Genomic DNA, 26,243 nt, shown 5'->3' with positions numbered 1-26,243 from the left:
AAGCCTAAATTAATAGTATCCAATTTGCAAATGAATTCCAATTCAGCAGTTTCTCGCTGGAGTCTGGATTTGAAGTTTTTTTGTTTTAAGATAGCGACCTTCATGTCTGTGATTGCGTGACCAGAGAGATTGAAGTGTTCTCCGACTGGTTTATGAATGTTGTAATTCTTGACATCTGATTTGTGTCCATTTATTCTTTTACATAGAGACTGTCCAGTTTGACCAATGTAAATGGCAGAGGGGCATTGCTGGCACATGATGGTATATATCACATTGGTGGATGTGCAGGTGAACGAGCCTCTGATAGTGTGGCTGATGTTATTAGGCCCTGTGATGGTGTCCCCTGAATAGATATGTGGGCACAGTTGGCAACAGGCTTTGTTGCAAGGATAAGTTCCTGGGTTAGTGGTTCTGTTGTGTGGTATGTGGTTGTTGATGAGTATTTGTATTGACTGTGTATGGAATGGCAGGGAAGCCAGCCCTTAAAGATGAGCTACCAAAATAGAGAGAGCTTTAAAAATATACCACAAATAAACACACTTCATAAACAGTTACATATCTTTCATACTATCCTCATTTCTGTTAGAACAAATGAGATATATTCCTGTTCAAAGAGGGATTTTCCCTCCCAGTAGAGTTTCTCCTCTTAGTGTTCCTTCAGCAAAGTTTTTTTTTCTGCCATAGAAAATGTTGTGTGTGCAAAATCTTGCAAGTACATTTTTTAGCAACAAGGTAGTTATGGGCAAGTTTTCAAAAGTGGGTGCCTGAAGTTAGGCAACTAAATCCATACCTAGGCATCTAAATGGGAAGCCTGATTTCCAGAAGTGTTGTACTAACACTAATTTCAAGAGCTGTAATGCGTGGGAGCTCAATACCTTTGAAAATTAGGCCACTTATTTTTCTACCATATGGATTTAGGTGCCAGGTTTGAAAATTTTGCCCTAGACCTCCCATGCCAAAGAATGCACCTGCAATTATTTATAACCATAAAACGTTTCCTTTAATTATGTACAGAGACAAAACTGGGAGCATGAAACCTGAGGTATATTTCAAAATAAGGCCCACAGTGGTGAGAGCAGAACTATTTCCATGGCAATAAACTAGGGAGTTTAATATAATATATGACCAGAAGAATATGACTTCATTCCAGGGCAAAGCAGGAGATGGATTGATGGAGAAAATCTTTATATTTCTTAACCTGTAAGCGCCTTGGGGCAGGGGCTGTGTCTATATTTCTTCAGCGCAGATTCGATCCTGACTGGGGACTCTGAGCAGTACTGAAATACATGTACTAGGAAAATACTACATGTATTTTCAAAAGGGCTCAGTTCCCATTTAGGCAGCCAAATGAAGCCAGATTTTCAAGCACTGAGCAGTTTCACTTGGGTACCTAAATGGGAGCTGTTGTGAAAATCTAGTGTAATAAATAATGAACATCCTTAGATATATCTCAGTCCGGATCACAGTGGACACATCACTGCTATTGGAAGTAACTGGCACCCTGGTTGGCAGCTGGGAAGCCAAGGGCACACTAGGTCATGGAGACTGAACTACCCTCTCACACTCAGTCCTGGTATAATGGGGTACAATGCCACTGAAGTCAAGTCAGGGATGAATTTTTCCTATTGTACTGGCAGAGAATCTGGCACTGCCTGTCCCCATGCTGTACCAGGTCCGTAGTTAAACAGAGGGGACTTCAATCTCCAAGGCTGTTAATTCTCTCTCTCGCACACGCACACACACACAAACACCCACACACCCCCTCCACAAAAAATGTCTTTATTAACAGGAAAGAAAACGTTTGTCACTACCACTGAAGAGACAACCTCCAGATGGGACCCCGTGTTCTAAGAAATGGGATCTACATTAAGATTTGCCAAGCTGGGGGTGCTAATTTGAGGACTTCTCAAATTTATTTCAAAAATGGAAAATACTGAATTCCTTACTTGTATTAATGAGAAATTAAATCTGGCCCGTCATAAACCAGGCCAGCACACTAAGCTTCATCCCAAGCCCCCTAATAAATGTCCTCCTTTGTTTTACAGCCCTGCTAAATGATGTACTATATCGCTACAGGCTTACTAGGAGACATCTGTTCTTAGGCCAGCTGCTCTCATTTCTGAGAATGAAGTAAATATCATCCAATCCAAACAATAGGATTTTAATACAGCCACAAAATTTTTTATGTCATGAAAAGATTAAAACACATTCTCACAAATTTGAATGACTAAACTCCTTGCAAAAACAACAAGGAGTCCTTGTGGCACCTTAGAGACTTACATATTTATTTGGGCATAAATCTTTCATGGGCTAGAACCCACTTCATCAGATACATGGAGTGGAAAATACAGTAGCAGGTATCAATACACAGCACTTGAAAAGATAGGAGTTGCCATATCAAGTGGGAGGTCAGTCTAAAAAGACAATTCAGTTAACAGTAGGATACCAAGGGAGGAAAAATCACTTTTGTAGTGGTAATGAGAGTGGCCCATTTCAAACAGTTGACAAGAAGATGTGAGTAACAGTAGGGGGAAATTAATATGGGGAAAATTAGGTTTTATAATGATCCAACCACTCCCAGTCTTTATTCAGGCCTAATTTCATGGTGTCCAGTTTGCAAATTAATTCCAGTTCTGCAGTTTCACGTTGGAGTCTCTTTTTGAAGTTTTGTTGTTGAAGAATTGCCACTTTTAGGTCTGTTATTGAGTGACCAGGGAGGTTGAAGTGTTCTCCTACTGGTTTTTGAATGTTATAGTTCCTGATGTCAGATTTGTGTCCATTTATTCTTTTGCATAGAGACTGTCTGGTTTGGCCAATGTACATGGCAGAGAGGCATTGCTGGCACATGATGGCATATATTGCATTGGTAGATGTGCAGGTGTATGAGCCCCTGATGGTCTGGCTGATGTGGTTAGGTCATATGATGGTGTCCCTTGAATAGATATGCGGACTGACTTTTCGTTTCCTTCTTTTCCAAGTGGGGCACCTGACCCCCCAGTCCTTTAAAACAGAATGCTCCTACTGTCATCAATGGGAGTTTTGCATGAGCAAAGGCTACAGGATCTGGCCCTTTGTTAATATAGGGCTTGATTGGTTTCAGTCTGCAGCCACGAGGGCTAAAAATTTACTCTTTTATAAAAAATGAAAGCTGAGAGTCTCATGTAATCACTTGACTCCAGCAGCTGGGGCTTTAAGAAAAAACATCAACTATCAAGAGGCTCGGGATAAAATCACGAGAGGTGGCAACATGGGGGCTCTTTTTATTTGGATGACTAACAAGATTTAGGAGCCTAACTTTAGGCACTGATTTCTTTTAAATCTTGGCCTATGTCCACATATTTTCCACCAGTCGTTTTATACACAAAGTGCAATAAATAGATTGAAAGCACCTCCTTTCCACTGAGGACTTTGGGCGATTTTGGTTTGGTTTTGTTTGTGCATGCCCCACAAGATGCTTCATAAAAACATATAAATATTTTGCAAAGTCAGTCACTCTTCTTGACAATAAGAAGTACAGTCATCTAGATCCCGATCCATCACATTCATTAATTCTTTCTGAGGAATTTAAACTGAGATGGGTCAGAGACAACAAGACTTGGGGTTAGCTTTTTCTTGAAAGGTCAGCTATGTAAACGATGACATTTTTACCCTCTGACATTTCCAATTAATCTGCATGAAATCCCAGTAATTCTACAAATACCATGTCTGAAAAAACATCATACATTATGTTGTATGGACATGCATCACCACGACTGCCGTGTAGAACTGCATGTAGTCATTAATTTCATGCCAATCCCCAGAACTGGTCAAGTGAAGCACAATCTCTGCAGCTGACATTAGGGGAGTAGATCCTGCTCACAGTCCAAATGGATTCTTCAATAAAGCGAGATCAGGGACTCGCAGCAGCAGAGGTGGACTCTGATTAAACATGGATCATATGGATTCCATATGGAATCTGCTTGATTTTTCTCTCTCTTACACACATACCACCACCACCAATAATGTCATGCAGCCAGTCAGAGTACAGGATTTTATTAATCAGCGTTGCCAACTCTCACGATTTTATTATGCGTCTTGTGATACTTGGTGTTTTTCTTACAGCCTCAGCTCCTGGAGGCAAGTGACTTTGTGAGACTATAGGAGAATCTCAGCTTTCATTTATTTAAAAAGTAAGTTTCTGGTTGCAAAGCAAAGCTTGAAAATGTGACACAAGCACACCTGAAAGGTTCAGAAACTAGACAGGAAATAAAAAGAATCCAACTGTATTATTTTTATTAAAATCTCACACTTTTAAAGATCGATCTCATGGTTTTTTGGCTCCTGACCTCACGGTTTACGAATTTTTAGGGTTGGCAGTAGTGTTGGCTGTACTGTCATTATGCAAATTGGACTCCCCCCCGAGTCAATCAGGATGTGTGGCACTGTGTGTGGGTACAATCTGGAGTCAGTAGTGGTACAGCATCCCTCTGAGATGAATATCAGACAATTCCATTTCTGTGCAGGAAGAAGGGATAAAACCACAGCATGCTCATCCAGAGGAATAAGCCTTCAGCTTCTAAGCTACAGTGTCGAGTATCAAAGCATGTTTTTTCTTAGCAAGGTAATAGCTTTTCAAAACAACCGTATTCTAGGGAGAGCTCCAGGATTTATGGATAGTAGTGAACGGGGAGATGAAAGAACCCCAGGTAATAGTAGGACAGACTGCATCAATGGAATATCTGACTGCATGTTAAGTGCCCCAGCTTGCAGAGGAATTTCTCCACTGTGAAAAGACTTTTGTATCCCATATAGATTGCCAAGGAATCCTAAAAAAAAAGACTGCTCATATGTAAAGCTGCAATTACCATAGCCTTGGGAGGATTAGATTTTTATAGGTCAATGTCGATAAATGCCAATTTCATACCATATACACACAAACCGACAGAAAGTATTTCCATAGATGATAATCTATGCTTACAGATAGGCAAAGTAAGAAAAATGCTTCTTGAGAACTTAGAGTTTGATTTAATGATATTTACACTATATATTTTGACATGTGATATTTTAACGATTATTAGGGCTGAAAAGCCATTAAAAAACGAATAGCCATTAATCACGTGATTAAAAATTAATTATGATTAATTGCACAATTGTGCTGTTAAACAATAATAGAATACCATTTATTTAAGTATTTTGGACATTTTCTACATTTTGAAATATATTGATTTCAATTACAACACAGAATACAAAGTGTACAATGCTCACTTTATATTTATTTCTGATTACAAATATTTGCACTGTAAAAAAACAAAATAAATAGTATTTTTCAATTCACCTAATACAAATACTGTAGTGCAATCTCTTTATCATGAAAGTTGAACTTATAAATGGAGATGTACAAAAAAAACTGCATTCAAAAATAAAAATGTAAAACTTTAGAGTCTACAAGTCCATTCAGTCCTACTTCTTGTTCAGCCAATCACTCAGACAAATGCTTGGTTATATTTGCAGGAGATAATGCTGCCCGCTTCTTGTTTATAATGTCACCTGGAAGTGAGAACAGGTGTTCTCATGGCATTGTTGTAGCCAGCGCCACAAGATATTTATGTGCCAGATGCACTAAAGATTCATATGTCCCTTCATGCTTCAACCACCATTCCAGAGGACATGCGTCCATGTGGATGATCGGTTCTACTCGATAACGATCCAAAGCAGTGCTGACCAACGCAAGTTCATTTTCATCATCTGAGTCAGATGCCACCAGCAGAAGGTTGATTTTCTTTTTTGGTGGTTTGGGTTCTGTAGTTTCTGCGTCAGAGTGTTGCTCTTTTAAGATTTCTGAAAGTATGCTCCAGACCTCATCCCTCTCAGATTTTGGATGGCACTTCATTTTCTTAAACCTTGGGTTGAGTGCTATAGCTATCTTTAGAAATCTTTATGTTTTGTCAAATCTGCAGTGAAACTGTTCTTAAATCAAACATATGCTGGGTCATCATCCTAGACTACCAGAACACACACACAAAAAAAAAAATGGTAAAATGTAGGTAAAACCATGGAGCAGGAGACATACAATTCTCCTCCAAGAAGTTCAGTCACAATTTAATTAACACATTTTTTATCATCAGCATGGAAGCATGTCCTCTGGAATGGTGGTCGAAGCATGAAGAGGCATATGAATGTTTGGCATATCTGGCACATAAATACCTTGCAATGCTGGCTACAAAAGTGCCATGTGAATGCCTTTTTTCACTTTCAGATGACATTGTACATAAGAAGTGGGCAGCATTATCTCCTGTAAATGTAAACAAACTTGGTTGAACAAGAAGTAGGAATGAGTGGACTTGTAGGCTCTAAAGTTTTACATTGTTTGGTTATTGAGTGCAGTTTCTAACAAAAAAAAAATCTACATTTTTAGGCTGAACTTTCACAATAAAGAGATTGCACTGCAGTACTTGTAGGAGATGAATTGAAAAATACTATTTCTTTTGTTATTTTTACAGTGCAAATATTTGTAATAAAAATAAATATAAAGTGAGCACTGTACACTTTGTATTCTGTGTTGTAATTGAAATCAATATATTTGAAAATGTAGAAAACATCCACAAATATTTAATAAATTTCAGTTGGTATTCTATTGTTTAATGGTGCGATTAAAACTGCGATTAATCTTTTTGAGTTAATTGCATGAGCTTGCTGCAATTAAGCGACAGTACTAAAAATTATAAATCTTTAACCTTTTAAATCTGTGTATACACTGTTATTAAATAATTGTCTGACACCCCCCTCGTAACTTCCCATAACTGTGAAAATTTAAATCAATAAACGTGTAAAAAAAGTGCTTAAAAACTATTTTACACGATTGTGAAAATTTAAAATCGACAGAAATCTTAATACTTAAAAATAAACATCAATATTATCCATCAAAATTATACAAAAAAAATCCAATTCTGCCAAGCCTGCATAACCAGAGCAAAATGTAAATAGCTAACTTAGGTCCTGTGAAACTAGATGAAACCTGTGTCTTACAAGTGCTCATTTCTATATACAGCGCAAACATCAGGTTCAAGGATATAGGAAGATAATGCATTCAAATTACCTTCCCAAGACCATGAATAAGGAAATTCTTTTCATGTAAATGCTAGTCTTGTATGTATGTGGTCTTTCAGAAGAAAAGACCTCTACAGCACTCACTGAAGAGAGTTTGTAGAAGATGGAGACACACTACTGACTATATAGTAAAGGGCCAGACTGTTGGGGTATGTCTACAGGACAGCTGGGAGCGAGTCTCCCTGCCCAGGTAGCTAGACTTGTACAAGCCAGGCTCAAGCTAGTGCACTAAATAGCAATCTGGCCATTCCAGCTCAGGAGGAAGCTCAGGCTCTCAATTCCACCCAAGTATCTAGGCTTGAGAGCCCAAGCTCCAGCCTGAGCCAGAACATCCACATTGCTATTTTTAGCACGCCAAAAGTCAAGCACCTAGCTTGAAACCTACTAGCTCTAGCTCAAGCCCTGCTATCATGAGTCTGTCTACCCGGGCTGGGAGGTTCGCTCACCGTTGCAATGTAGACGTACCCTTGTTGGATCATGACCATGTGCATAAGACTAGGGGAGTGTCCAAGTCTCCTGTATATAGTGACAACTTCTTGCTAGTGCCCTCTTGGAGCAGAAAGGGCAAGGAAGAGACGAAGCCTTGGCCGCATCTTCCTACATCCATGAGGATTAGCAGAGCTGGCTCACAGTCTCCATGTATGACTACGTTATTGGGAGGGCTGGCACCAAGCTTTCCTGAGCTCTGCCTAGGGCAGGGGGTTTTTCCTCCAGCCCCTAATGCAACCCAGAGCATAACTGCCATTATCAAGACCTTAATCATGCTCAAACATTACGCATTCAGTGTTCTGTGTCCATCAACCCCATCTCAATAGCAGCAGAGTTTGCAAGACCTGCAAGCACAGCCTGAATGCATTGGAATCCCCACAAGTTCCGTGCCTGTCTCTTACCCTGCAGAGCTCAGCGGGATTCACATAAGAGCAGACATTTCTGTGAATAACTGGAATACCCAGAGTTATTATAGTAAATATTGTTTAAAAATAAACAAGAAGGGCTGTAAACCCTCATGCTTCAGGGCATAAGCCAGACTCTTACTATGGGGGACTAGGAGAAAACTTTCCTTGAGGGCAAGTTATCTCATAATTGACTTCTGGGGGGTTTCTGGTACCGTACTCCTGGCTACTCTTGGTGACAGGATACTGAACTAGATGGTTTGATCCAGTCTGGTAATCTTGTGAGCCAGTGCTCCCAGAGTCTGAAATACGTGCAGATTCGATCCATGTGTGACATTCCTTCATGGTGAGAGCGAGCCACTGATTTCCCTCTCTGGGTCCTTCAGTCAGTGGCAGCAGCAGGGGGAGGAAGCAGGAACCTATTCCAGCTCACCTCAAAGCAAAGGGATCTGGGAGGAACTCAGGGCCTCATTACAACTCCCCCCATAATAAGCATTCAGGAAACCAGCAGGGACCAGGGTATTGGAAGGAGCCAGGAGCTGCTGGGATGGGTGTGTGGGCAGAGTCTGGAAGAGGGATTGTTGGGGAAGGGGGTGGAGAAAACTGGTGTTCTTATAGGGGTAGAAGGAGGAAGGACTTGCAGGAGGTAGGAGTAGGAAGTCTATATGGTCGGTGGGGAACATTTCCCTCATTTTGCCCTTTCCCCCCTTAACCTCCCCAATCCCCCCTTCCCATTAGCTTTGTCCTGTTTCCCTCTGCCCCAGGAGTACCCAGGGTTGTGAGGCTACTCACCACCACCTGCACTTAACATGAATCAGTCTTGTCCGTGCCTGCTGTGGATCAGCTCCCTGAAACCACCACCCTCTGCCTTTCAGGCCTCGCTCTCTGTTCCCTGCAGTGTCCGGCCCCTTATCCAGCTCACAGAATTACCAGGCCTGCTGTTCCCAAAAGAACAGAACGTACCAGCTTGTAAGATTCAATTCAGGACCAGCACTTTGCTTAACACTACAGCACTGGGATATGTTTATAGTGAACACAAATAAGTTTATGGTCAAAGACAGAGATTCAGGAGATGGTGAGTGAGGATAATGGAAGCAAATGGTTAAATATAAAACAAAATCGTAACACACTTTCTAGAGACTAAACTTAACTAGCATGTTAACCTCCTGTCTAAAGAAGTTTGTCTCACTCAAAGTCCTTTGCAGCATTTCCAACCAAGGCAGGCTGAGACCCCACTTTAATGAATGCAAGCACACTGTCTGGTTACTTCCTTGGCGCTGGATAACATGGTCTTCTTTGCCCTTTAGTAATACCGCCAAAGTTCATTGTCTGTACTATTAGAAATGATACCCCCATGGTTTGTTTTTTCCTGTGAGCTCCTTTCTCATTGAGTTTACATCTCTCCATGAACATTTGACTTTGTATGTAAATGTGCCTTTGCTGTGCTAGCTTACAGTGCTTCACTGACATCCTGATGGAGAGACATGTTTCCTACCTCTTGTCTGGAGGAACCAGACTCAGACATATCACCTTTTGGTGACCTGTTCTTAACTTACATGCTTAAGAACAATTTTCTGATTGATACGTAACTCCTTGCATAGTGCATGTACATACATTTCACAATGAGACCGGTGACCAGCGTGACACTGGCTTTCATTGGAAATCTCACGTGGCATTCTTTGATGAACTTGAATGTACTTACCAGAACCAGGTACTTACCAGAACCTGTACCCCTTTGCACCCCCTTGTCAGTTGACATTAAGACTTTGTTGGGTCATAATGGCAGGAGAGAACTTGGTGTTATTAGGGGTATGAGGTGGATGTCTGGCAAGCTTCTCGGAGTCTGGGGTACATAAGGTTGTTGGGAACTTTGTCTCATACTGTGAATCCTACTCTACTAAAAGCACCCCCAAGTTAATGATTTCATGCCATCAGTTTTTAAGTAGAAGTTCCTGATGATTTCAGTGGAGATTTCCACTTAAAACCTGATAGTATGACATGGTCTCCTGTGAGCAGTTCTTAACCTGTGGGTTCCTTGACGCCTATTGGAGTGATTTAAAAATATTCTCAATTTGGGGCCAAAACCCAAAATATTTCAACTGGGAAAATCTCATGAGCCCATTCTCCTCTCAGTCTGGCTGGGGAGCCCTGCCGAATCTCTCCCAATATGCACCAGGTTCAGGGACCCCCATGATACATTAGTTCCCCTTGCCAACAGAGGTACCCATAGTGCATCAGGGGAGATTAATCTGACAAGGGAGCCTGGACAATCAAGGAGATTGGGGTGGCACACACAATGGGGTGGCATTTCAGAATCTAAATATTTCAGTTTGGATTTTTCTTCCAAAAAAGGTAAAAAATTACTGCAGAAAAATTCCTATTTTGTGACCACTAGCTGACATGCTGCCAGCACTGGGCGTGGACAGGGTATGGAGCTGTGTGGGGACAGAGAGACAGCTCATGGTTGCTCTTGGATCCATGTGGTTCGACCCTACTTTCCCATAGAACCTTGACCTCAGCAAATTCTGCCTCTCGGTGCAATGCTAGCCACTCCTCCCTTGGGGGATAATACGATGGGAGTGGAGAATTTCAGGAGCTGGGGATTTTCTGTGGTAAGACCTTATCTCCAATGTTCCCAGTACAATTCTGTCTGAACTTTAGTGAAAGGCACCTCCCCCATGCCTTGTTAATGGTGTGCATGACTGATTTCTGCTGGTTCCTTGGGCAATAGCTTAAAATAGGTTTCACTATTTGTAGACAAGAGATCAGGTTATGCCATGCAGAAACGGCTTGTAGTGCATTTATTGTAAATTGCCCCACATCAATGCACTGTACATGGGTTTATCCCACTACACCAAACTCTGCCCTCCAAATTCTTGCACATGCACCTCTGCAGTTTGTTGGAGTTGCCCACAAAAATCGGAAGGCAAAATTTGGCTAGTATTGTGTAGTGTATGTAAAGATGACAGTCTTGGGGGGACAAAAAAGGGCTCTCATTTACAAGTGAATGTATGCAATGTTTTTATTCACTGTAGGGCTTGGACTGCCACCTCTTTCAAGATTTACTGAAGAGGAAGAGTGTCTGAGCTTCATCTTTAAATAGTCACTTAACTAGTACCTGTGTCTTCTTAACAGTTTTTGCCAGAATCCTGAAGGCTCCTGAATCCCACAATGTCACCTTTGGGTCTGTGGTGACTCTGCGGTGCGCAGCAACAGGCATTCCCATTCCCACTGTCACGTGGCTCGAAAATGGAAAAGCTGTAAGTGCTCCTTTTATACCTGTGACTAATGAGGGCAGGCATCAGGAAGCAGCATGATCTAATGAATAAAACGCAGACCTGGGAGTCAGGAAGTTAGGTTCTATTCCTGTCTGAAATGATGTGGCGTGCCACCTTGGACAAATCATTGAACCTCGCTGAGTCTCATTTTCCCCATCTGTAAACTGTGGATAATCGTACAGTGCTTACCTGCTTCGTTGAGATGTTGGGTTGAGTGACCTGTTAATGATTGCAAAGTGTGTGAAGTATGGTTTTTAGTAGGAGTGCTCTACGTCAATAGAGCTGCAGGTTTGATTTAGTGTTTTATGGGGCTTTTCTCACCATCTTTTCTGACTTGCCTTTTAATGATCCCTTTGTTAGGTAGCCAAATATTTCAATAATAATAGGGCAAAAAGAGGACATGCTGACTCTGTTTACAGAGAGAACCATAGCATGGGACTGCTGTGAGATGTTAGTACCAGGTTGATGTTCTTGTAGCTACAGATTGCGGGGAGGGTATGTGCCAGGATATATTAGGGCAACATATCTTTATAACAAACTGCCCACACATAATATTTATAGGTTCATTGACTTTAAGGCCAGAAGGAGCCATTGGGTCATCTCGTCTGACCTCCTGTATAACACAGGACCTTAAATTTCACCCAGTTACACCTGTAATAAGCCCAATAACTTGTGTTTTGCTAAAGCATGTCTTCCGGAAAGGCACCCAATCTTGATCAGAAAACATTCAGAGTTGGAGAATCCACCACATCCCTTGGTAATATGGTCCAATGCTTAATCTCCCTCACCGTTAAAAAAGTGTGCCTTATTTCTAATTTGAATTTGTCTGGTTTTAATGTCTTGTTTCTTGTTCTGCCTTTCTACATTGATTGAGAAGCCTTTCGGTACCTGGTATCTACTCTCTGTGAAAGTACTTATGCACCATAACCAAATCAGTTCTCAATGTTCTTTCTGCTGACCTAAACAGTTTGAGTTCTTGAAGTCTCTCACTGTAAGGCGTTGTCTACAGCCCTCAAATCATTTTATGTCTCTGCATCCTGTGCAATTTTCAACATACTTTTTAAAATGTGGACACCAGAAGATATGATTCTATTACCAGTCTCACCAATGCCATATACAGAGGTAAAATCACCTCCCTAAACAGGCTCATGACCCTCCAAGGAGCTCATCAGACCTTCTTTTGCCATAGCATCATGCATGTTGAGTTACTTGACCATTATATCCCCTAAATCCTTTTTAGAGTCACTGCTTTCCAGGACACAGTCCCCCATTTTGTAGGTATGACCTATATTCTTTGTTCATAGCTGAATGACCTTTGGCTGTATTAAAATGCATTTTGTTTAAATGGGCCCAGCTTCTCAAGCCATCCAGATCGCGCTGCATGACCGCCCTGTCCTCATCCTTATTGACCACTCTACCAATCCTTGTGCCATCTGCAAATTTGATCTGCTGTGATTTAATAGTTAATTTCAGATCACTGATAGAAATGTTGAATAGCATCAGACCCAGTACCGATCCCTTTAGAAACAGCCCTATTTGATGATTCCCCATTGACAATAACTTTTTATGATCTCTCTGTATTAATGCAGGTACTGCTAGAACTTGCAAAAAAATCCTGCCTAAAATGCTTTCTGAATTTGTGAACTGCCCCCACTCATGTTCTGCATTAAGGACAAAATTTTTGCCTGTCCAGAATGGCTGCACACAGCAGGACAAGGGCATGGGGAGCAATGTCCTCTACTGTGAAAATTAAAACAAGCAATGGATCAGCAGCTCCATTGAGTATTAGACATGACTCCCAGGAAGCATGTTCTGCTGGTTTATGGGTGATGTCCCAAGACTGCTGTCAAGGTTCCTTCCCCACTCTGAACTCTAGGGTACAGATGTGGGGACCTGCATGAAAGACCCCCCCCAAGCTTATTCTTACCAGCTTAGGTTAAAAACTTCCTCAAGGTACAAACTTTGCCTTGTCCTTGAACCCTATGCTGCCACCATGAAGTGTGTTAAACAAAGAACAGGGAAAGAGCCCATTTGGAGATGTGTTCCCCCAAAAATATCCCCCCAAGCCCTACACCCCCTTTCCTGGGGAAGGCTTGATAAAAATCCTCACCAGTTTATACAGGTGAACACAGACACAAACCCTTGGATCTCAAGAACAATGAAAAATCAATGTTCTTAAAAGAAAAATTTTAATTAAAGAAAAGGTAAAAGAATCACCTCTGTAAAATCAGGATGGTAAATCCCTTACAGGGTAATCAGATTCAAAACAGAGAATCCCTCTAGGCAAAACCTTAAGTTACAAAAAGACACAAAAACAGAAATATACATTCCATTCAGCACAGCTTATTTTACCAGCCATTTAAACAAAAGGAAATCTAACACATTTCTAGCTAGATTACTTACTAACTAACAGGTATAAGGCTGCATTTCTGATCTGTTCCCGGCAAAAGCTTCACACAGACAGACAGACCCTTTGTTCTTCCAGTTTTGAAAGTATCTTGTCTCTTCGTTGGTCATTTTGGTCAGGTGCCAGCGAGGTTATCTTAGCTTCTTAACCCTTTACAGGTGAAAGGGTTTTGCCTCTGGCCAGGAGGGATTTTATAGCACTGTGGACAGAAAGGTAGTTACCCTTCCCTTTATATTTATGACAACTGCTGATACACAAGGAATGCTCCCAAACTTGCTGTCCCCAGGCAGAATGGCTAAGGAACCTTCTGCTCTCCATTACCCCACTGCTTAGGGATGGCAAGGGCAGAATATTGCTTTAACTGCTTTGTCAGTTGGCTACTTGTATATCATCTTATGAGTAGTCAAATGGCCTTTTCTATACATCCTCAATTCCTTTAATTCATCTTTAGTAACCCTGGTAGAAGATCTTTAGGGACACTACTTTTCACCCTCATATTCTTTTCTATTGATCCCCTCTATCCATTAGGGTTCAGTATGTGCAGGCTTTGTGATCTGCAGGGACACATATTTGAGTACCCCAAAGTGGATGAGCATATTACACGAGAAAGCTTGCTTGAGGTCTGAATAAAATCAGACTCTTTCCGCATTCAGTTTTTGGACCGTATAGCACAACTGTTTTTTATAGTTGGGTTTAATATTTTGCAAGGACAAATGTTATTGGGACCTATTTCCGACAGTGTATCTTTCTAGTGGCATAAGCTTTTGGAGGGGAGCACTGTGTAATGACCTAGAAGGTAGGCACCATCTTCGCCCTTCTGCGGTATGCTAGCAGATGCTGGGCTTTGCAGATCAGTTTTCTGTTGGAGGAGAAATCAATGAGGTGGAGTCTGGGTATTTTTTAGTGCAACTTGTATTCAGTGTAAAATTAACAACAGCCCTTGAAAACAGGCGGTCACAAACACCAGGCAAGGCAATCTCCTCTTTCAGGAATCACAGCTCAAATGCCAAGACCTGGTTCCTGGGAAGAAAATTTGTACCAAGGATTAACATGAGTTACAGAGATTAAGACAGAGAGCAAACTCTCCTGCTGCTTGTAACTGCTCCATCAAAAGGTACTGATGTCACAAAACTAGCAACAATGCGTCCAAGACTGAACAGGGGCCAAATGCTAAGAAAAAGATCTTGTAAGACCATGTGTAACAGCACTAACTGATGACTCCTACATTATCTTTCTAGTTGTGGCATCTTTGCGGCATTATACTCCCATGTGCTTGCCTTGTGGTTCATGCATTCAGTATGAATCACATGCAGTCCCCATCATTCACATTCACTCTCCAGATTTCTGTGTTGTGTTCTCCTGGGTGCTGGGCAACGTGTGTTCTTATATTCTTTCATAGCCACTCTCTGCTGCTCTTGTATCTGAGATCACACTCCTATGGAGGAGCGGCAGAACAGCTGAGAAAACAGTAGAACCACAGAATTCTCTGCCTTCTTTGCAGTAGCCTTCCAAAAAGCAAGCTCTCCCCTCCCCTTACCACTAAATAGGCCTCAATATATCAAAAGGAGCTCTCAGCACAGGATCCTAAATGCCTGTTGTCTGTAGTATCAATATCTTCTCTCACATCAACTTCCAGCTCCTTTGCCTGACCTGGTGATTTACTATTGCCTTTGTTCTGAGTAGATCCAGTCACTACAAACTTATCCCAGAGAAAAGAGGGTCTGATCAATACACCTGGCCTCCAGCCAAGGGCTGAACTTTGTATACTCAATCCATTTCTTAATTGGGCATTGTTTGGGCTGGGGTCAGATCCGCTCCAGCCTCTATGCCTCCAAAGCAGAATCAGTCCCAAGAGGAATGCCTTCACGACCACATAGCTTTAAATATGGTAAGGAGACCTTTCTTTAATGAGTGCCTGCCTTTAGTAAAGTTAAACCAGGAAACAGGTGGAATCGAGCACATGTATTTAAAGACTGACTTGCAAGCAAGCAACAGCGAGTAATTTGAGGCTGTGATCCCTGCAGCGTCTGTGTTGTTATAGTCTCTGGATGCTGACCTGTAATTGTCCTGAAGTTTAACGAGATGAAAGCACTGTAGTCATTAAACTGCCATGGAACAGAAAGATGAAAGTTCCTCTAAACAGCAGCTGTCTTGACTTCCCAATGAACAAACAAACAAAAATACTGTTCCAATACTGTTTCCCCTCGTTAGCCATTGCAAGACATCAAGGGACTGAACTATAGCTCTCTGTTGTACTGCAAGGGAGAATTAAGCTAAACACAAAGATGTGGTAAAAGCCTCTTCTTTCTTAGGTTCCAAAATGGAATTTTAAAAAGTTAAAGAAAATCCTACTGGGGGAAGGAAAAAAAAAAACATACACAACTTCTTTAACAAGTAAAGGGAATCAATACATTTAATGAAGACAATCTCAGGTTCCAAGTAGAAAAATTAACAGCCAATTTGTAAGGTCTAAAAATACAATTACCTGAAATTTTCAAGAGCTACATCAGAAAGACAAGGTGGGCGAGGTAATATATTTTTTGGACCAACTTCTGTCGGCGAGAGAGTCCAGCGTTCAAGCTTACACAGAATGCTTCCTCAGCTCTGGGCCACAGACTTAGGTCCAATAAAAGATATTACCTCACCCATCTGGTCTCTCTACTACCCTGGGACCAACATGGCTACAACACCACAGCAAAAGCTACCTCAGGCTCTCTCATGCTGTTTTACATAATGCAAAAGACAGTTCGTAATGCTCTTGCTGTTTGCAAGCAAAGTCAAAGGGGATCATTTTCACACAAAGAGGCCTTGAGCTGAAATTGGCTATTGGATTATTTTCAACTGTAGCATATTCCCCTGTTCCTGAAATTTCTATCAACTGACCTGGCAAGCAAAGCATTTTGCATTGTGTGATCCAGGCTGAGAAGGAACAGTCCTGACTCACTGTTCTCAGATTTCCTTTCTGAGGCCCATTACGCTGAGTAAAACTCCACAGAAGATCCCAGACTTGACTCAGACCCTTTCATGTTTTGGCACTGATTGGATACACAGGAAGAAGAGTTCAGAGGAAGGGAGGGAGGCTTATTCTGAGACAGTGATCCACGGATCAGAAGTTTCGGTGAAAAATAAAATAACTGACAGCCTCCATGCTTGCAGAGAAGCCACCAGCACTGTCTAAGGATGAAGTCTGAAATATAAGAGAAGCATTTCAAGGAAGAAACATATTAAAGCCCAGTCAGCCTGGTGTACTAGCTCAACTATTATTGCACCTGGTTGAAATCCAGGAGACCTGGGTTCAGGCTCTGAAGAAATTCCTTTTCCATACCAGCAAGAATGATTGCAGTTTTGCATCCAAAGAAGTAGGGGCAGGACAAACTCTCTTTGCTCAATTATCTAATCATGAACACAGGTAAATGTTTAAGAAAGAATGCATTCCTTTCCTCCGAAGCGGATGTCATGGATGTGAGGAGCGGGGATGTCTTTTGGTTTTGTGTTTGTTCCTCTCCTAGCACAGTGGGGTCCTGGTCCAGAATTTGGGCCCATAGCCACCACTGCAGTAAAAATAGATAATAATAATCACATGCATCTGTGTGATAGGGCTTAACCCCCCACCCCCATCATCTGCAAGGCTAGCAAATGCACCTTATTAGTCATGCTTTGCTCCTGGGGAGGTGAGCAGCTAATTGGCTCATTGCCAAAAGGCATGGAGATAAGCCCTAATAAATAAACTGAAGGAGTTTAGGCGGGGGGGGGGGGAGGAGGAAGAAGAGATGGCAGATGAGACAGGTCTCTCTGACTGAGAGAAGCCTAGGGCTAGGGTGCACAGACAGAGACAACGGGGGGCAGCACAGTACAAGGGTAGCATAGGTTCCTGCAAGGGAAGCCCTGAGATGGTGTCTGTAAGTAGAGAAGACTTGAGTAGCCCCCAAAGGCAGAAGAACTGTGCAGTTTTGTTTGGGCTTGTTTAGAATACCCCTGAAGGGGTTAGAACTTAGGTGACTTGGACGAAGGTCTGAGACACAGAAGACTGGGGCCAGAGTCAGGTGGCCAGCAGGAGGTGCTAGAGCTGAAGCTAGCAGCTACATCCTGCACCAATGCAAGGGGGTGCTCTGGGGGTGAGTAAGCCCTGCCGCAGTCCTCCTTTCTGCTGATTTCGAACACCGTACAATGCGCAACCAAACTGAATGTGTGTGACCCAATTGAGTTTCAATAGCATTGTGCTGTTTGGAAAACACACATTTCGTTAAAGCTGTTGCCAGGTATTTTCTGCAGGCAAGACCGCCGACTGGGATGACAGGAATTCTTGAACCAGAACTGTTTCCTGTTAATAGAAATCTCACTCCTATCACCACACTGGATAACTGATACTAAAAATTATTCCTGCCGTCTGGCAGTAGCTATTCTAAATATGGCCCAACTCCTTCCCTGGCCCCGTTGCCTCTCTCCAGTTTGATTCCGGCTCCAGAGACCGCCTCACTTGCTCCTTCCTGACTCGCTCCCCATAGCGGCTTTCAGTAACCTGTGCATATATGGGTATAGACCAGAAACGGAGAGCCACTAGCCATTAGCCAATGAATCCTAAAAACATGGATGCTGCACGCCTCGAATCAGAATGGATCCAAATTCAGTTTGAAGTTTGTTATTTTTCACTTGATTTAAAAATATGGTACAAAATGTGACAGACTAGATCCACAAGCAATAAAAAGAAGCCATAAGCCTGTCTTAACCACCCAGCAAAAGTGAGTTTACAGCTGCTTTGAGAAGGAGTACTTGTGGCACCTTAGAGACTAACCAATTTATTTGAGCATAACCTTTCGTGAGCTCACGAAAGCTTATGCTCACATAAATTGGTTAGTCTCTAAGGTGCCACAAGTGCTCCTTTTCTTTTTGCAAATACAGACTAACACGGCTGTTACTCTGAAACCTGTCATACAGCTGCTTTGTGTCACTGGAGTATCAAAGTATCCAGAGCCTGATGGTGAATCTGGCCCAAAATGCCAACTGTAAAGAAGGCATTTCTTGATGATCCAGTGCTGAACTGCAGACCTCAGAAACCAGTACCTATTAGGGAGGGTGGGCAGATAAAATAAGCACCACCTCAAAATCCTAACCCAAACACCTCAACCTTTAAAGAGTCATTTAGTTCTTTAGGCCAACTCTAGAAGTGTAAGTGTTAACAAAGCACAAGGATGGGTGAAATCCTGGCATCATTGATGTTGATGGCAAATTTCCCAGTAGTTTCAATGGGACCAGGATTTCACCCACAATGTTTCCATCCTGACTGCAATCAGGAGGTATTAGGAATCTCCCAAGTAACTCTTCTCATGAGATATCCAGTTGAAGAGTAAAGTTCAATGGGAGTTGAGGGTAATGGATCATAATGTTGCAGACGGAAGTGTTCAGACAGTATAACTTAGCTTTGAATAAGCATTTACACTGGAATACACAACCTTTTGAGATTCAGGAATTATTAGCATATATTCCACTGTGTGGTACTTGTTACTTTAAGCATGGGCATTGTCCCATTGTCTTCAGTAGAACTACTCCTGTCTTTCATGTTAGACATGTGCTTAAGTACCTTGCTGAATTGGGGCCCACGAAAAGATATTCCAGCTCACTAGCCCTAATTCCCATGGTCAGGTAGCACTACTAGGGATCCAGAAACGACTCTCTCTCTCACTTGAATTATTCCTGATGGTTTGACACTGTCTCTGGCTCTCAGTGGTGGAGTAGGCTAACTGCTCAGCTTTAACTTTGTGATGTGACTTTGCAGGAGCTATAATGGACTATCATCTACAATTGCAGTGAGTGCCAATGCTGTACCAACAAGGAAAGGCTGACTATAAAATTATCCCAGCCTAAAATCACATCGTCCCCAGCTCACTCGTGGATTTCTGAAATGGGCAAAGAGAAGCACCAAGTCTGAACTCTTTCACATGTTACTGGGGGTGAGAAGTCAAAAAGTCTATCAGACCTTTCCTTACATTGGAGCCAGAGCACTTGCTCTGTTCAAAACACTGCCTGAAAGGATGGGTCTACCTTGAAAAGTGTGAAAATGGCTTGTGAAAATTTTTGAGATCTTGATTTTTTGTCCTAATTTGGGACAGGAAAATTTTCAAAATCTCTACAATTCTCACGGGGCAGGAGAACCATTTTCCACCTAGCCCTAATCCTTGGCTGCCATATTTAATGAAATTCAGTGAATTCAAAGGGAAATTTGCTCAGTTTACGTGTAACAAGATTTTTTCCCCTAGCAGCGAGCCCTGCAATCTCAAAGCCCTGCTATGTTCTTTGTGGCTCATGTATCATCACCAATAAAGACAGATCCTGGACCAGATCATCAACTCAGTTACAAAATTCAGTATGACCCTGTGACGTTGCAGTTTAGTTAATAGTTATTGATGTAGCATGAAACAGAAAGGAATCAGACTCCCCCCGTGCGTTGGTGTTGCACTGCTAACAGGGATAAAACATCCTAGGCTCTGCTTTTAGAAAGTTTGGAGCACCCACCTTCTGAAAAAGTCTCATTAAAGATGTCTCACATTGGGCACCCCAAAATGGAAGCACCCAAAATCACCAGTGATTTGAAAATCCAGACTATTAAAACTTGCTTTTGCCCGTAAAGTCAGCAGTTACGAAGGTGCCATTTCTATGCAGTCCCTTTTCTGACCATGCCGTACTTTAACTCACTGCTAATTTAATCCACCTGGTTCAGCTTTGTTTGTTATTTTAAAATTTGTCTTTAAAAAAATCCCTCAACCAACCCCCAACCCAGTGTTCTGTTTTTTGATCTTTTAGGTTTCTACAGGATCTATAGTCGAAAGCGTGAAGGACAGAGTGATCGACTCCAGACTGCAAGTGTACGTCACCAGGCCGGGCTTGTTCACTTGCATTGCTACCAATAAACACAGCAAAACCTTTGGCACTGCAAAAGCTGCAGCGACTATCAGTGTGTCAGGTATGCTGAAAAGAAAAGGCTTTTACTAAGCATCTTGCCACCCAGCATTACCTTTATCCTGTCAGGAGGAAGGAGTAGGGGAAGGAGCTTTGGAGGATGTGAGGGGCTCTACTTAATAATAATTTACAGTGGGTTAAATTTGACCATAAGTGCAACCCCCTGCTGGGCCATTTCCTTATATATCATTATGCTTCAGAGATTGGCACAGCTGCCATTTCCTGCTTACTTGCTTGTCTTGCATGCTGTGTCCCAGAAGTGCTGTGTAAGTTCATCCTTGTGAAGGAAGTCACAGTATTAATATCACCTAACAGCAAAATGAAAATAACCTCAATGAATGACTAGCATCTTATGTTATATGAAAGAAACCATGAAGCTTTGTGGCAGAACAGGTTCCCCTCCTCACAGAGTGAGATTGCAGGGCCGTGCAGCTACTGGTCCTTAGGTGACCTCTCTGTTTGTTAACTGAACTGTGCTTTTGGGGGGAGACCTGTGCTGTGAACTGGAAAATTTGGGGTATGATAAACCAGGGAGGAACTGTTGATTATTGCAGGATAAACTGAGAGCCCAATTCATTCTTGCACTAACACAGTTAGTTTGCCCCTCCCTTATTCAGGAGTTGGTTTGTTTTCCCATCACCCCAAAAAGACCTAGACTTTCTTACAAGAGAACGCTTCAGGCTTGATGACATATAGGTTATCATAAGTCCCAAGTAAAGGGCAGTTTGTAGCTGTACTGCCCAAGGAAAAAGCCAGTCACAATTCACTCCATGTTTCCCCCTGGCTCCAGGAGGGAAGTAATCTGTGTCAGTCTCTTATCAGGAGCAAATTACTTCTCTCTCTGCCAGCTCAGCTGCGCCTGCTGGCATATTGCGGGGTGGGGTGGGGGTAAAGATAGTGCTCCAGTCATTCCTGACCCCTGCCTGTTAACTCTCTGCCCAGCTCTTCCCCATATGCTGTGCTGGTGTCCTGCACAGGAACATAGGCTGAGCCACAATTTAATCTGCAAGTCCTGAGTGCTGACTCCATGGGTGCTCCAGGGCTGCAGCACCCATGGGAAAAAAAATAGTGGGTGCTCAGCCCCCCCACCGGTGGCCACGCCAATCAGCTCCTCTCTCTCCCTCCCTCCCTCCCAGCACCTCCTATCTGCCACAGATGCTCTTCAGCGGTGTGCGGGAGGAGCTGGGGGGAGGGGATGGAGCGAGGGCATAGCGTGCTTGGGGGAGGGGGAGGAACAGGGCGGGAAGACATGGGGTGAGGATGGAACGGGGAGCAGGAAGGGAAGGCGGGGCCTTGGGGGAAGGGGTGGAGTGGGGGTGAGACCCAGGGCAGAGCAGGGGTCAAGCATCCCCCAGGAAATTAGAAAGTCGACACCTCTATTCAAGGCGCTACATTACGTGGACACCAAACTGCTGATCTGCTGGCTTGCTAGAACCAGCACCATTGGCCCGTGGATCACCACGATCCATTTCAGCAAGAATTTCATAGAACACGCCTTTCTGTTCCTAATTCATTCTCCTTCCTCTTCCCAAAACACATCCAGGAAGGAAAGTCTTGGCCTCCCTCTCCGTTACAAAATACAACTCCATGACAAAAGGGAATGGCAGTTCATTTCCTATATGAACCTTTAAGTTTTGCCCTCAAGAAGAATGGGTAAAAGGTCACTGACTAACATTTCCCTTTCTCTCCCAAACCTGGCTCCTGTTGCGGCTGGCTCATGTGCCTTTCCAATAGAATGGAGGTAAGACGATGTTTTCTTGTCTGTTGAGGTGATTGTTTGGGCCAGGGAGGCTGTGAGAGGAGATGAATTATGAAAGTAATAGGAGAACCTCATTTGAGATTTCCCCTCTGATTTCCAGAATGAAAATTTTTTGAATATATTTGGCTGAGCCTTTTTAAATTCCTTCATCACATTTGACTGAAACCTATTTAGGTCCCTCTGTCACTGACCACATAATTGGGGAAGTTATTCATAGCCGATTATTTACTCTGTGAATTCAGCCCTCGTATTCTCTTCACAAGTAATCTATGAGCAGAGTTCAGTTGTTAGCGTTTGTCATTCAGTGCTGCTATTTGATGCAGATTTTCGGTGTGCATCTTTTAGTCCGTGTTGCCCGGACAAATTCTTTACAGCAGCTGTTCGTTTCAGCATTTGCTGTTCAGAATTCACTTTTTGTACTGCATGACTAGTCACCAGATGAACATGTTGATTTTGCTTACGATTAGATTACTGTCTGTGGTTCTTTAATTTAGTTTTAAGATGATGGCACATACATATTCTTCTGAGGTCTCTGAACACAAGGGAAACATGATAGTAGCACTGATTGTTGCTATCAAGCTATTCCTGTGGGCCGCCTGCCATAATAGTTGCTGGTTTCACAGCTGACCAGTGCAATCCTATGCATGCACTTATTGCTTCCAGCTTTCTCTGGCTAAGGGTGTGGAAGACATCCCTCACCCACTAAACAGTAAATAACATTTTATAAAAAATAATACAAGTACTCCAAGAAGGAGTTGACCCTGCCATATTTCTCATTCTGACAAGCATTGCTTCAGTGTAGCCTCTGACATCGCAGTGCTGGTTAGGAAACCGACCCTCCACGGCGTATTCGTGGGCTGAGGCTGACTGACGCAAGCAGAAGTCTCCTGGTCAGCCCATGGAGCACGCATAGGAATGTTGTGGTGGCAACGTTCAGTGCTGCCATCATTCGTTACTTCCTTTTCTTTTAGAATTTTTTTTTAAAAGCTTGATATTGACCCCAATAATTAGAACTATTACACGGCCAGAAAATGTCCTTAGATTGCTATGAAAATATCACCTGAAAATCATTGAATTTACAGTTGGGAAAGGCTTATTCATTTGTCTTGTTTATTCCCTTGTCGGTATGCTTTTTTTCTTTTCCCTGGAGGAACCTGAAGCTGTACTGACAATGGGTAATTTGTGGAGGGGAAAGAAATAAAAGGAAAATATACAAATAGCATGTTGTGAATTGAACCCCATTGACCTCTGTTAAACTGACTGAATGAGCAACCAGGACAGCTGCAGCCATGCCCCATCCCTCTGCATTTTGAACACTCTCTGGTTAAAGTCAAGGCAGACACTCCCAGGTGCATGCTCATACACCCCTCCTGCTGGCTAACCACTCTTGGCTGGATGACTCATGGGGGTGTGGATGTCTTCACGTGAAAACAAAACTCCATGTTTGCAGTCTCTGACAGCAATCCCAGCCTATCTGGCAGCTGCTCAATTAGTTCCTTTTAAATAAAGCTGTTTGTAATAATAAACCCCTTAAGTTATCATGCTTTCTTATTACACTTATTCTGTACTAGGCTAGCCCCTTCTGCCTGTCGTCTGCACTGGAACCCAGAACTGCATCAGAGAGAGAGAACAATTTTTTCCTGATCTGAGAAAATATTGGACTAGGGTTCGGTTTGAATGTTGGGCTGTGGTTGAGATTGGTTCTTATCATACCCAAATCACTTTGCCCATGCCTAATTTGAACTTCTGTACTAGGGCTTCCATGTGTAACCCATGTGCCTAATAGGGAGATGTCTCTTTAAGAGACCCATTGCGGGGAGGTAGGAGTGAGAGTTGTGTGGGGGGTCATCGTTGCTAGGCAGATTTAGCACTCCACACCCAGAAGCTTCTGGAATTGGGTGTGGTAATTTTGGGTTTGCTCCAATAGGTTCCCTAGCAACAATGACCCAGACACAACTCACTCCTACCTCCCCCACCAATGGGTCTCTTAAAGAGATATCTCCCTTTTAGGCACACGGTTTACACATGCACAGATGTCTCCTGCAGTACATTGCACTCACTCTCCAGACAGAGCAGAAATCTTGTGTAAGTTGCACCTAGTTCCATGTTTGGATGGCACCTGATTGTTTCAGTGGTTATATTTATGCTCCGTCTTCTTCACTGTCTAATTAGCCTTATAAATACTGTCTTACTGATGAAACTTTGCACTTCAGCACAGATTACCGCTGTACACTTACTCCTGTGTACATTCCCCCTACCAGCAAACTGTACAAGGGTGATACAGGCTACTGCAGCACATACAGAGGTGAGGTGTGTAGTGCTATCTTGGTGAAGGATGCTCTTGTTTTCTTCAACTCCTCCTATGCTGACCCAGAGGAGACCCAAGAGCTGCTTGTTCACACTGCCTGGACTGAACTTAAAACGGTGAGTTCATTCTGCCACCCAGCTGCTGAGTCTCTGCTGTGTAACTACATCTTCCAGGAGTGCAATCCCTCAAGAGTTGGACCAGCTCCAAAGCCCATGTGCAGGTAAAAAACATTGACCAGGTGGGAGGATTTCAGAGAGGGCGGGGCAGGGGGAGTTTGTCCAGAAAAGAAGTGGGGATTGTAAGGAAGAACAAGAAAATTACTTTAATGTTTAAAACAGCGTATATTTATAGCATTTTTCTTCGCCCCAGTTTCAGCTTTGTTCATCTGCTCACAGAGGTTCCGAACCCAGCCCAATGAACACAATCACAAAGCTTACTTAGACTGTACTGAGGATAGGATCAAGCCCAGAGCTCTTTGTAATACAGAGGGAAGGCAGCATTAAAGAGCAAAAGCACTTTCAAAAATATGCCATTGGTTTCCATCTGAAGTGCACTAGAGGTTTAATGAATGAATGAGTTAACGTCTGTAAAGTGATCTGAAGAAGAATCATGCTATATTATGTAAATGCTAAGTATTTTATTAGCATTGGGTCACATCATGAAGTCATTATTCAAAGTAAGGACAGAGTATGGACTGCAGGATTTGGCCAACCCAGTAAAACAAACAATTATTTTAACCATGTAAAAGAAAAATGTCAAAACACAGTACAACAGGTATGACGGCACAAATGCCAACATACGTATTTGCATGCTCTGATGGAGAACCATGCATCAGCGCCCATTGGTACATCCGTACTAATGCTGGTGTAACTGTTTCTTCATACAGCACCTAGGTTGTTTGGGGCAAGGGGATAATGACTCCCAGGTGGTTCAAATGAACATGTACCAGAGCAGTGGGCCAATGTCTTGCCTCAGCCAAATCTCTGATTGGCAGAAATGGCAAGTAGAGAGATCAGGACTGGATCCACTGAACTCAAACCAAACAGAATCAAGCAGTCTCTCTAATCACTATTACCTCTATTGTTATATAGGGGTCCACTATCCCAGTCAATGAGACATCCTACCAAAATCATTTACCTCTTTCAGTGCAACTCCCTCAGCATCTCTAAAAACAAGTCATTATGGGGAAGTCCCTGTATGAATTAAGATGATGTAGTGTGCCTTAAATTTGGTGAATATACTGTATACTAGATTTGCCAATCCACACAGTAACCTCTCAGCTTATTTTCAGTCTGTGTGACAATATTTATATCCAAGCCAGTCACCATGTATTTGTCAAGTGAGGCTTTCTGAGGTGCTGTATTAAATATTACACCTACTGCATTCCCGCCCGCCCCCCCACATCCACAAGTGGCCCTCTATGGGACAGAGCTCCCTGTGACTCAATGGAAGTTCTATGCCTAGAGGGCTTGAAAAATTATGGGCCACAGCCTAAGCTGTGTAAACCAACCTAGTTCCTGCACCAACTGAGGCCCTGGCCCAGTGGGCCTAAGGGTTT

The 26,243-nt window shown here is 42.7% G+C and overlaps 1 protein-coding gene across 1 annotated transcript in view; it reads left to right on the top strand.

Annotated features, from left to right (window-relative positions):
• The window catches only part of MUSK (muscle associated receptor tyrosine kinase), a 92,397-nt gene that overhangs the window by 38,278 nt on the left and 27,876 nt on the right, over positions 1–26,243 (top strand). The window contains exons 6-9 of the mRNA XM_084628158.1: positions 11,115–11,239; positions 20,463–20,622; positions 22,723–22,793; positions 24,550–24,905. Of these exons, the coding sequence (XP_084484284.1) occupies positions 11,115–11,239; positions 20,463–20,622; positions 22,723–22,793; positions 24,550–24,905 (712 nt within the window). The remainder of the gene's footprint in view (positions 1–11,114; positions 11,240–20,462; positions 20,623–22,722; positions 22,794–24,549; positions 24,906–26,243) is intronic.

This window comes from Lepidochelys olivacea, assembly GCF_965140295.1.
Source record: "Lepidochelys olivacea isolate rLepOli2 genome assembly, chromosome: 5".
NCBI lineage: Eukaryota > Metazoa > Chordata > Testudines > Cheloniidae > Lepidochelys > Lepidochelys olivacea.
This window is presented reverse-complemented; position numbering and strand designations above follow the sequence as displayed.